Consider the following 13,209-nt stretch of genomic DNA (forward strand, 5'->3'; position numbering starts at 1 on the left):
GGCTGACCTTCAGAGCTGCTTCCCCTCCGCCAGGTGAGCTGAGGCTTTTTTTCTTAATTTTTTTTTTTTTATATATAATTGCATTCCTGAGGGGCTCCCTGTCAGGGAGGCTTTTTGGTGGCACGTGGGCACAAATGGACGCCGCCGGGGTTGTGGTTGACAGCTGACTTGACAAGTTGGGACACACTCAGCACATGTCCTTGACTGCCATCATCCAAAACCTCCTCTCAAGTTTGTCATCATCAGTAGCCTCACGTTGTAATTCATGTGAACAAAAACAAAAAATCTTTTAGTTCCAGTCAGTAGAATCAAACTAGAATGACGCTCAAAGTACAAACTGTGATTTTCTTCTATATCCAAGAGTTCAAACTGCTTAATGTCACAGTGTCATCCCATAAATTTGCAGTTTGAAAATGTCCTTTTAATGAAGCTCATATATCACTGAGATTCATTGCCTTGCCAGTTTAGCTTTGACACTCTCTAATAAGAGCCTTAAATTATGCAAGTGGTATTAAATTTATAGCTTGAAATCCAGAGGGACGTTGGGCACGAACTTGGTGGGACAGAAAAAGCAACCATTGGAGGTATTTTTAGGAACAACTGAGCTTTGTAGTTAAAAATGTTCTCTCTTCAAAATAGCGTACTTGTCACTTTTTTTTGGTGCTCTAAATGTGGACTCAACGAGTAATAATATGCAGGAATGAGTCGTTCGACTTCAGAAAATTCCATGTCGTCCCTTCAGCTACTTATTAGTCCTAATTGATGTCGTGCGCATGCGCTGTCGTTATGCTCGTCCCCGCCAAGGTGTGCGCGCCGTCAAACGACTCAGCAGCAGCAAGTGGTTGGCAGTCTGGCTCCACGTTTGCGTCTGTGCCGAGTTTTTATTAATTTCAGCCCAAAATGGACACAAGAGAAAGAGTGATGACCATTTCTGGCCGCGTGGATGCTGCCGTCTCGTCTGCTGGTAGGACGGTCTTGTCTTGTCCTATCCTGCGTGTGCGTGCATGAGAGTTGCATGTTGTCATCGAGTTCTTCGTTCTCTCCTTGTCATGTCGAAAAAGAGAACAATTATTTCTTGCCCAACAAATGTAAATGCACTTTAAGTAAAAATCATTTTAAATTGCTCTTAATTTGGTTTGGGTGTTTCTTTTATGTGCTTTGTCGAGCTGCTGCAACTCTTGCCTTCTTTTCAATTTCGCAACTTTGTCCAGGGCCTCTTTTAGTTGTACGTGTTTCGTCATTTTAGTATCAAACAAGCAATTTGTGAATCCCAAGTACTGTTCAATAGTTTTGTGGCACGTTAATGGCTTGCAATTGTTCATTAAAAAAAAAATACACGAAGATTGTTGAATTACTGAAAAGGTCCCGGCGTGTGAACAAGCGCTTCATGTTCTGCTCATTACAATTTATATTCCGTTTGATTATGATCAGACTGTAATCTTAAATAAATAAATAACTTGTTAAATAGGCCTAATATTAAATGATCCCAAAAAATCAAATAATTATTTTAAATACGAAGAGATTTTGGGATATTTTATCCCATTAACTTGGCTATGTCGATAAGATTTTTACTGTTTGGAATTTCTCTAGCATGTCTGCAGGTGGGACGTGAATATTTCATATTACTATTTTTCCGTCAAGTTGTGAGTGAACTGATGGAACTTCTTTTGTCGTTGTGTTGTCGTCGAGACTTCAGCTTGTTTTGAATTCGGGCTCAAGCAGGATCAGGCTGACTTGCTGGACGTGTGAGCTTAATATCTCTTGGGCAGCTTTTTGTTTGTTTGTTCCCTTTGTTGGGCATGGCACGGCGGGTTGGCAGCATGGACCATCTGCTGTGGGACTTGGGCCAATAGAATGTGGATGGCCGATGGGGCGGTCAAGGAGGAAGGATGAGGTTGCTGATGCATACAATGAGAGGAAAGATTCCACAAGATGGTGGAAGCTGGCTGTTGCCATGGCAATAGCAGAACTTAATTCATTTTAGAAGAGCAAACATAGTTTCATTCAAACATCTAAGGAGCAAAAATAATCTGGTGTATCGATTTTAGTCTTCAAAAACCACAAATTAGTGCACAAACATAATTTGTAGTAACCTAAAGTGTGGTCCGTTAGCACCCTCTAGTGGTAGGCGCAAGAATCACTGCTACAGTTCAGTTGTATTTCTCTTTTAAGTATCTTTGAGGTGGGACTTGTAAATAATCTGTTTGAGAACCACTGTACTGCAGATGTGACTTACATAATGTGAGTAATTATTTTTTATTAATAACTTGAGTGCATGCGCGGCACCCGGCTCATCTCCTTCACTGCTGCATTGCGGCGGCTTTACTCTACGGGGCCGCTTTGCCGACGCCTTGGCTAATTTTGGCCAGCGAGTCAGAGGACAAGGTCAGCGTGCGTGTGCGTGTACATGAGCTCTTCTACCCTCATGGCAACTTTGCAAGTGACCTGCCAACACTGATTTGTGAGAAGCGAACATCTTGAAGGCCCCTTTAGCTTGCCTTGGTGTTCATCCCAGGTTCGCCCAAATCTAGCGTTCATCTCGCCGGGAGCAATTACACCATTTCCCTTACCAGCTTGCCATCTATCGCTGCACTCTAATTAAATAAAAAGGTGATGATGCGTTCATGGTCATAAAGTGTGTGCGCGGTCCTCATTACGCTAAAAGCAAGCGCTTCTTTGAAAGGTAATAGACGCCAAGTTGTACGGGGATGCTAATCCCCCCCGAGCAGTGTTTTATTAAACACTGCTTTCGTTTGGAGCGCTCTCTCTCTCGAAGCCCTCACTCTTATCTTCCCCCATCATCTCCTCGCACATGTTTTCTTGGCTCAGGAAAGGCAAAGTGCCGGTGAGGATCACTTTTGTGGCGGACAAAGTACGCAGGGGGATTTATCGGGTCACCACGGTGACGATAGCCTAAGATTTTTGTTTCACTGACGTATCATCAGTGGACCTCGGCTATTATTTCTCACGCTTCTCGTCATGCGTACGCCGTCCGAAGAACGTCACAAGGCCGCGCCGGTTTTCCGCAAAGGCTTCTCCAAGAAAGTGGTGCTCAACTGCTGCCTGGTGCGTCGTATCCTCACCTGGACCTCCCCGAAAGCTAAAGGTAGCTCGCGTTTGTGGAAACGGCGTGACCTCATGTTTACTTAACTGTAGATGTAAAGTTGTCAGCCAATGATCCCAAACTTTGGATATTTTCTGACGATATCGAAAAGTATCATTAATTATGATTTGCATTCAGGCAACAGGGGACTTTTCAAATATTTGCGTATCCGTTAGTTGAATTTTTCACTTGTATGGCTTGGCCTGAGTGAAGTGGGGAGGGAAGGAGGAACAAGCGGGGTTGGGTATGTGATTTAGTGCTGGGAGGGAATGTCAAGTCCCACCGCTGGATTATCGATCACACGTCTCGCTCAGTGAGCCTCATGGTGATTTTTTTTTATTTTTTAAATATACCTATATACTGCATATTACATTACATTTTTTCACTTCTTGCTTCACTTCTTGTTATTATTATTACAAAAGAGTGTCATAATGAAATGAGAGTGCATTCTTGCTTATTTAGCATCATGTGAGCCCCACTGCTTTTTTTTCTTTTCATGTTTTTAGCTCGATTGCTTGTGCTTTTGTGGGACGCTGTTAAGTTGCCACGAACGGAGCTTTTAGGTGTACCTCCAGGCTAACAACAACAACGACAGCTGTTCTTGTCACGCATTATTAAAGCGCTAATATGCAAATTTGCCCTTGTTTAGATGTTAAAAATAGAACTCGTGTAGTATTGATTTGTCAAGGTCCCACATATGGGGCAACATATCAATTTGCAAAAATTTGTTAAAATACGGAGCAAGGTTGACTTGGCCGCTTCAACCTGTGAAACTAGATGATTCCGAAAACTTTCTTCCTCTCTTGCTGCATGCGTGTGTTGACTGAATTACATCACAACTGTTGCCCATTGATGAGGGGGGGGAAAAGAAAAAAAATTCATTTGGCACGTGAAGTTTCTGGCCGCACTTCTTGCTTTTAACCCGCAGAGGGCAGCATAGTACAGGAAAGTGAATTTCCAGCGTTGATGTGAGGTAACTACTCTAAGTAGGCTCATATAGTTGGTCATTTTTCGCCCTTGTGTTTTACACTTTGAGTCAATTAAACACACAAATTGACCCAAAAACATCGTCATCATTCCTGAACACCTCGAAAGTCCAAAGTTTGACATCCCATGTGATGAGTCACCGCTGAAAAGACAAATGTCTCCGGGCCTTTTTTTTTTTTATTCTATTTTGAGGAAAGACTCCTGTCGTGTTTGTCCTTGGTGATATAGAGAAGGTCGCTCTTTCCGGGGGGGAAATATATTTTGTGGCTCCGGACTGGTCAACAGTGTAGGTGAGCTGGAAATGATAATTGATGAGCGGCCTCCTTGGAGAAGACCCCCCCCGGAAGGGGTGCGAGCGAGAGAAGGAGGGTGGGGGTGTTGCGCTGTTGTCATTAAAATGATTCATGTGTTGTGGAAACAGTTGGTGAGGAATGATGGGAAAATGATGATCCCGCTCCTTCGCATTAATCTTGTTTCGGAGACATGAGAAAGAGGAAATGCTGCACCAAAGTGATGATGTTGATTATGATCACAGCTAGGGATGTTCCATGCCACTTTTCCAGACTGGTACCAGTCCAAATGTTTGTTTCCTGACTTGTCACCGATACCAACACCGATGTCCAATAGAATGAGTACTTTTGAAAAATGAAATTTTTCCTAAAAAACTGACAGGTTTTTTTTTTGTTTTTTTTTTAGACCTTCATATCCCAATATAGCAAATTTCTTAAAATTGCATTTGATTGATTGGCAATTTTGGTACCGGTACTCGCTACTCAGTACAATTTGGTACTCGCCCACTCCTACGTATTTTAATCCAAAAATTATATCCATAATTTTTTTTATATTTCAATATTCAAGAACAGTGTCAGAGCTGTGAATGATGTTAGTAGCCATTAGCTAGCTTCATCCTTTTACGTTAGCAAGCTAATAAAGCGTGATTACTTCTTTGTTCATTTCATTTGGGGTTAAAAACCGTTCAGAAATTGCAATTAGTCTTATCTTTTTCCTCCCAGTAATGAATTCAAGAGGAGCACTTTCCAATTGCAATCCTTTGTAAACAAGGAATTAGCCGCTAACAGCCGGGGATTAGTCCCGCGTCATTTTCAAAGTAACCTCTTGAAAGACAATAGTCGGTTGGCCCAGCCTTTGGCCCGTAACCGAGCCGGCGCCGTTTGTGTTTACGAGAGTGCATTATTCACGATGCATTTGTGCGTTCCTTGAGCGAGACATGCTTTGACTCATTTAACCAACTATTAGTCATGGCTGGACACAACATGCAAAAGTGCACAGCAGCAGAAATGAGGCAGGCTGTTTCAGACTTGTGATTTTTTTTTAATGCTTCATTGGTTGGATCAGACAGATGTCCGCAATTGTGAACGCCGGCGTCATCAGCACATTTACCTCGTACACCAGATGGACTGGATTGTGCTACATTACTTTTGATCAAGAGTAAGACCGCCTGATGTGCAGCAGGCCTTGAAGCATTTTTAGACAAAAAAAAAGAAACACCAACAAATGTTTGGCGCAATTCTGAGAACTGATTTTGAGCAAAAAAAACAAAAATACCTGCAAATATCCAGTCACTAGTATCCACTGGCACCAGTTTTATTTTATTTTTTTAAATTTTATTTATTTATTTTAAATATTTTATTTTATTTATTTAGGACAACGGTCATCAATCCTGCAATATCCATTGACTAGTATCCACTGGCACCAGTTTATTTAATTTTTTTTTTTTTTTTTAATTTAAATTTTTTTTTTAATTTTATTTAGGACAATGCTCATCAATCCACAGAGCAAAAACGGATCGATGTTTGCAATACTTTCATATCCTGACATTCATCTTGCTCCCTCCCACCCACTGCTCACCCCTCCCCTCTCTGCTCGCTGGCCCATTTTTTTCATGAACCTCTCCAGTTAACTGCGAGCTGATAGTTACACACACAAGAGTTTTTCTCTCTGGTGGTCCCAGAGCAGCATACACGACCTGCAAGGTCCTTGACGCATCTCAGACAGCGGGGTCATCTTCTCACCTGTGCAGCCAGCCGCACATGTCCTGCTTTGCTGATGGCGCCGCTCCCAATTGTCTCCCTCGGGGTATCATCGCGTCATCTTTGAGTTGACTCTGTGTCCGCAGACGCTTTTCTGGAATTGGGTCAACAAGGCACGTCGGGAGGAAGTAAACCAGGTCAGCGCGGCAGGCGTGTATATGTTGTCTTAACAGGGACGCGTGTCTGGTCCAGAATTGTAAATAAAGCCCCTCTCGCACTTTCAAGGAAACCACTCGACTGGATCTGGAGGTTCACGGGAAATGACACCCGCGTGTACTTTCTCATCCTTAGTGGAGAGATTACTGGCACTCCACTTGTGATGAACCGATTTGATTGGTTTACGGGCCTCCGCTTGATGATGTCATAATTACATGAGTACAGTTCAAAACAATCTGCCGTGGAAGTAAAACAGACTTAAATCTGGCAGACTTGTTCATTTGTTCGGTGGTAAGGGATTTAAGAAAAAATCCAACAAAATTTAAAAATAAGCAAAATCTGCTTTTTATTTACATTTCTTTCCAGTATGTAGACTCAAGCTCGACTGAGCGTGTTGGCTCCGACACAAACAAACCTACAGAGCGGCGATATTTACCATCGCCGAGTGAAATATTGACGTCTCTGAGGACGCCGTTTTTGGCCGGAGCTTCCGTAAGCGCTCATTAGTATGCACGTGTGAGCACATGGCCCATGTGTCAAGATCAATGTCCTAGAAAAGCACTTTTTCATCAATTCCCAGGCGTTATCATAACCCTCAGGGGGGCGCGGTTATCACCATGGGAACGCATACATTTATAATCACGGTACAGTAGGTTTAAATTACAGTGGGCACAAAAAGGGGAAAAAAAAATTGGGAACATTTTTGGGAGTTTTGGAAAATGGTGTCAAAATTTCCCTTGATGTGAATGGTTGTGACGTTTTCAAAAAGTCCAACATTTCATATCGAGTGTAATTGTGTAAACTCACTTTATTGTCATCATTTAATTCAATATACTCTCTGCCAAGACATTACGTGAACCCCCTTTATGCGGAAGACGGCGATTCATCAAAGTTTTACTGTGCCATTACGTTTAAAAAGCCAGCTGGCCCCCGCTTAAAGTAAATACGGCGACGCTGACGCTCTCCAGGCCGGTTTGGCACGCGGACAGCGTGAACGATGAGTCGGCGGGATAATGTTCACGGCTGCCCCAACGTGTTGGTTAGCGCCACCTTTTGTTTCAACCGCGCATTGCTTCAAGGAGGTCATAACCCACAAGTGAGCTTTGCGCGTAAGCATGAAGATAATTCGACTGAGTCAGCAGGTTTGCGTTTATATTAATAGACTCTTCAACATCAGCACATTTTGTAAAGAAAAGGATGATATCCCTATTTTAGTCGTGACCTTTTTCCCCAAAGGTCATTCGGCAAGAAAAGTGCCCAGGCAGGTTAGCGCATACAAAGGAGCACATAAAAGATTCACGCCAAGAAGCGTCTCGTATGCGTTTCAGACGAGCGCCCCCGGGGAGCGTTTGCGTTAACGTCCGTACGCTCTGTCATCAGCGATTCATTACTCTCGTCGGGTATCGAGCCGCAGGCGCTTATCTGCGGCGGCGCCCCGCCTTGGTTCGGCCGTCTCTTAGCCTTCTACATGAAAGCACCAAATTGGCTTTTATCGCTTTTGCACAGGACCCAACTGGCTGCCTCGCCGATGTAGACTTTAGGGCAAGTAGGAATTGTGAATCTTTGCATCCGACTGGCTGTTTGCTCGACCGATATCGATGTTGTCGCCCTTTGAAGAGGCTTTGACTTTTGAGACTATTTGTCCAGACGTCTTTAGGTACATGTGCCACACAAGAACGAGACTGTACTTTTTTTTTTTTTTTGCTAGAATTTTTTTTTTTGGTCTTCTTCAAATGCAGTGTGTGTATGTGTGTGTGTGTGTGTGTATATATATATATATATATATATATATATATATATATTAGGGATGCACAATATTGGAAAAGAAATTCAATATAGTTGTTGAATAAAGCGCTATTATTATATTTAACATGTACCTCAAGAAATACCATTTGTATTATCTATAATTAAGGAATTATTATTTTTTCCATGCAGCAAAATAAGCAAGCTCAAAGTATTATTAGTGAATTAATTGTAATTGCTATATACATATCATGTTAACTATATAATATAACCTATATAATATTAAACCATTGGAGGCCGATGCATATATGTTTGCGTTTGCCAAATTGAGACAAAATCAAACAATTCCGTAACTTATTGAATATCTTTGCGATATGCATGTTGCATGGGCCAATATCGATATATCGTGCCTCCCTAATATACATATATACTGTTTAAAATGTATATATTTCTCCTGTCACTGCTTCCACAAGACTTCATAAATAGGCGTAAATGTGCTAATAGCTCTCTGGTGGCTGAGAAAAGCCCCCCAGTGTGCTGACTTTGCCTTCGTCAGCAAGTATGGAAGGACCATCCGTCGCTGGGCATCGACCGGCTATTGTTGTTTGAAAGGACGCTAACTTCAAGCTACTTTTTGCTTTGCTAGCGCTATCTCTTTTTGAGAGGTTGTTGAAATTGTCCTTTCACTCCATGTGATCCAAAGTCCTAATTGTGCTTTTTGGTAGCTACCTTAGCCAAATGTGTTGTTTTCTTAGTGTACACTCCACCAGTAAATCGGCACGCAATGAAAGTGCTAATATTTTCAGCGTGCATCACAGCTTTTTAATCAGTGCTTGATTGACACTCTGAGACTTCAGCCCGAGTGCTGCGACGACGCCTGATATGAGCGCACCACCTTGAATCGGCTCAATTAACGCTCCTTGTTTCATTTTAATGACTTATTACGCCCGTGGTACAAAGTCGAAAAAGCTATGCAGGCAATCTGCTATAAAAAACCTTCTGGAAATTCACGAGAGTTAATAAATTTCAAAAGCCATTCCCAGCTACGCCGCCCCTGCAGTAGCAGTATTTTTTGTCCTCATTGCGCGATTCGCTTTAAATCGTCAACATGTGTGTTTGTATCGTCACCCCCCGAACACACACGCTGTCATATCACTTTAAGTAAACATACGTCGCTCCCCTACTCTATAAGGACTTGGAATGTGGTGATTTTGCGCCGTACGTCACACTGACATCCCAATGTTGACGTTTCTGGTACAGATGAAAAAGTCTGAAAATTGAATACCAGGATTATCGTGAGCAAGCAAATTGAAATTTCCTGACCTCGAAATGCATCATAACAAACCATGTCAACATGGAAGACTGTTTGGCAACACATTTGAAAATAATTTATATTGACCTTGATAAACCACCAATTTAAAAGTACGAATCCAGCGGAGAGACGCCAGCGTGCGAAAATGAAGTTGTCGCCTTGAATTCAGCTGTCTGACACATCAATAGCAACCATTTTTGTTGTTAGCTGCCAATGCTATTGCTAATAGCATAACGGAGGAGTCTCAGAGACTTGAATACTGTCTCCATCACCAAGCTCTGCCGTATAAAAATCAAAAACGCTAAGAAAAGGTGAATTTGTGAATAGTCAGCTGGTTTTGTACGGAATTGCTGGTCCGACATTATATGAGGCGAGTTGATGGGCGCCGCGCGCATGTCGAGCTAAATGAAGCGCAGCCACATTAGCGGGCGAAGCTTGTCAATGATTCACCTGACCACAAGTCAGCCGCCTCCGTATACAAATACTGATTCAACGACTACTTTTACAACTCTAATAAAGCCGAAAATTTTGATTTTCTCTTTTCAAAAGTCCTCCGAAATAAATACTCATGGGAATCTGTAGAATCCACTTGCATCACTCGCATAAAGTGCCTTGGCTACCTCTCTACCATGTGTGCCTTCCATCTCTCCTCCTCCTCCTGGCGGACCAATCAGGCTCCACCTCCATAGCAACCGTCAGCGACGGTAAAACATCCACAGATGGTGCCGAGCGGCTCAAGTGCGGCAGCGTGCGCTTGTGTCCGGGAGAAGACTTTTTTTCCCCTCCCCGCACCTCCGGAAAGTCTCTGGGCGAGACTCATCGAGCCTTTACGCTGGAGCCGCTCACGAATGACCGCCGCGCCGCCAAACGTGCGCCTCTGACGCAGCCCGAGCCGCAAACGGGACCTCGTTTGAAGGAGAAACCGCTTTCGGCGGCCAAGATGAGCTGCAGGAGAAGGTGCAAGCGGCAGGTTTTTAAGTTCGCCCGCTACTTGTTCCGACTCGTCACCGGCTCGCTGAATACCGGTAAGACTCTTAGCGTTTGTCACTTGTGGCTCGTTGGCCGGATTACTACACGGGAATCAACCATGTTTTTTTTTTTAATTGAGTGTTGATGTCAAGACTCTTGGCTGCGGAAGCGAGATAACGTTGATCCTCCAGAGACGTGACGCTAATGAACTTGAGGGAGCTTCCGTACGGTTTTTGCACCCGTGCCCGGGTAGCAAGTCGACATTGCGGCCCACTTTTGTGTGCTTTTCTCCACTGTGGCGGAGTGAAGACAGCTGAAGCTTTCAAATCCAAACCAATAAAAGCAGATTAGCGGAATGGGAGGAATCCATCAGTCGGCCCAATAGAGTTAGCCATTAGTTTCCATAGTTACCGGCGGACCATTTATTAGCGTTTATTAACCCGACGCTCGTATTGATGGCGATTCGCTTCATGCTTTCGGTGTTTATCTGGCTGTGATTAAAAATTGAGTCACGCCAACAAATAAATTGAAAATAAATGGACTCAAGGAAGAAACGGTTCTGATGTTCTCGTCCCAGTGAATCGCAAAGTCTTCTACCTGATAACTGCAGTGTCAGCAGTTATTCAACTTTTGACATCTTTATCTCCTTTTCTCCTTTTATTAACTTGTCGATTGATGTGATAAAGCTTATGGGAATTGCTTCTCAGACACGCACGTGTCTGCGCCATCAGGCGTGCCGGCGTCTGCTCACCCGTGACCCGATCCGACGCCTCGTCCGTCATCGCGGTCCTAGACTGTTCTAGCACAGTAGCGGGTTTACCTCTGACATAAAAGGGGGGGCCCTCCTCATTCTTTGTTTGGATCTCTTTGGTTTCCTGACAGGTCAGGTCATGTTCCACTTGCCCTGTGCCGACTGTACAGTAAACACTGAATATTTGATACCGCCGTGCCGTCATGTCGCGCCAAGGACGAAGACGCTAGGGAGGGACAGGTGTGGAAAAGTTCCTCTTTCATTAATCACCACGATGTGAGAGGAATAATTAGAAAATGATGAGCTTGTCAAAGAGATGTCACCCTCACAGTTGAAGTGATTAAAGCTCCAAACGACGACGGTGTGCGGTACTCACTTAGGACCTCCTTCTGGTTTTTTGTCGCGTACTCTAAAATCTTTTCGAGAAGCTTTTCTCCAACCGGATTGAAAATTAGACGGTACCGCAACATGAGAGACCATGTTCTTTCCGCGCATGGTTAGCCGGCAATTACGGAGCAGGCTTCCTTCCAGCGAATAGGAAATCAATACACCCTTCAGGGGTCGGAATGAATCCTCTCAGGAGCTCCGACACCTGTCATCAAGAAATCCCAGAGGTTTAAATTCTTGTGTAAAATTTGTCATTTTCTGCTGAGTGACAGCTCGCAAATGGTTTTTAGATACCGTTTGATTGGGCGCTCGTGGGGGCGGGAAGGGGTGGGGGGAGATCTCGACGGATTAATCTTGGGGCGCTCTTGTCACAAAACGGTTTGCATGCGAGGGCGGGGCAACAACAGGAACAACCTGTTCTCATTTATTCCCACTTGGCCAGTGACTGGCATGTTATATCTCCGCGTGAGGGTCAGATTGTGAGCTGCGGTCAACAGTATGTTTTGAAGATCTGTTTTCCCACACACTAAAGAAGACTGTACGCCATTTCCGACCTAGCTCGCTGATTTATATTAATGAGGGTGCCAAAGACTCGTGAGGTAGTGTCCGAGCTAGAATGATGGCCGATGTCGTCACGCGTGACCTCATTGCGTATGAAAAAGAGCTTTTTATATTGTTACAAAGGCGTGGTCTTTCCAGTAACATCCTCCAGGGGTCACATGCAGAAAATAGACTCCCCCTGGTTTGCTTTGCGCCAAAAAGTCACCTTCCCAAGGACACGATGACCCTTAGATACGTCCCACCCCCTCCTCTCTGCTTGTCTACTGTAAACTGCTCCACACCTCCGTTGTAAACGGGCACAATTGCTTACTCTCCCCCGGGCCCGTCTGTCATGGCCGACCGTGCAGAAAATGACTCCGGTCACGTTACATATTGGCTAAATCTGTGCCAGTGGCAGATTGCTACAAATGACAGCGGGGAAAGTCACTCAATGCTCATTCCGGTTGAAATCCAGGTTGTAAACGTGCCGACAAACAGATGTTTGGGCCAATTTCCCAGAAAACAATTTATTAATTTTGTCGGAGTGAGTTTGTCACGACCGTCGGTGTTGCTTTTACTCTCTTCTCTAGTATGATAACCGTGAGCACAAATGTCGCGGATTCACATTATTAAAATAAGAGCTCTAAAATGACTCTTTTATAATTATTTGGGGAAATAAAGAGTCAGGTTTAAATGAATAAATTAATAAATATTCTGTTTTAATTCCGTTTTTACAACACTGGTCCATTCCTTGGGCTAACAAATATTTTAGGGCAATGCACATGAACCAGAGCGAAGATTTGATTTTATTGTCGCGTTTGATTTGCTCACTCCTCCTGCGTAACTGCTCGCCCCTCCCCTCTCTGCTCACGAGAAGGAGGCAGGGGGAAAAAAGTTAATTAAGGCGATTAAAGAGGCTGCCTGTTGACTCAACTCTTCAAACATCCATATTTTGCCCCGCTTAGACGTCCCCTCAAAAAAACAAAAGAAGAGAAAAGTTCATTACTGCTGACAGCCAGTAATAGCCAATATTGATATAACCTTGTCTTTTTAAAACGACAGTAAAACACATTGTTTAATTTTTCTTCAAGCAAGCCAGCAATTTTTACCCATTGTAAACTTGAATCTGAAATTCGGCTGAGTTGTTTCCCATGCAGATTAGCCGCTAGTGCGATGAGTTGATGTATGATTTTGAATCATCCCTCTTTTT

At 43.6% G+C, this 13,209-nt stretch overlaps 1 protein-coding gene across 4 annotated transcripts in view; it reads left to right on the top strand.

Annotated features, from left to right (window-relative positions):
* The first annotated feature begins 804 nt into the window (after positions 1–804).
* Positions 805–13,209, top strand: part of kcnip4 (Kv channel interacting protein 4) — a 31,990-nt gene continuing 19,585 nt past the window's right edge. For 3 of the 4 annotated variants that reach the window (XM_037260648.1, XM_037260652.1, XM_037260650.1), the window contains exon 1: positions 805–964. In XM_037260648.1, the coding sequence (XP_037116543.1) occupies positions 901–964 (64 nt within the window). In that variant the 5' untranslated portion in view covers positions 805–900. Of the gene's footprint in view, positions 965–10,070; positions 10,378–13,209 lie in introns of those variants that run through there. The other variant, XM_037260649.1, reaches the window with a different exon arrangement.

The sequence above is a fragment of the Syngnathus acus genome, chromosome 10, assembly GCF_901709675.1.
Source record: "Syngnathus acus chromosome 10, fSynAcu1.2, whole genome shotgun sequence".
Classification (NCBI taxonomy): Eukaryota; Metazoa; Chordata; class Actinopteri; order Syngnathiformes; family Syngnathidae; genus Syngnathus; species Syngnathus acus.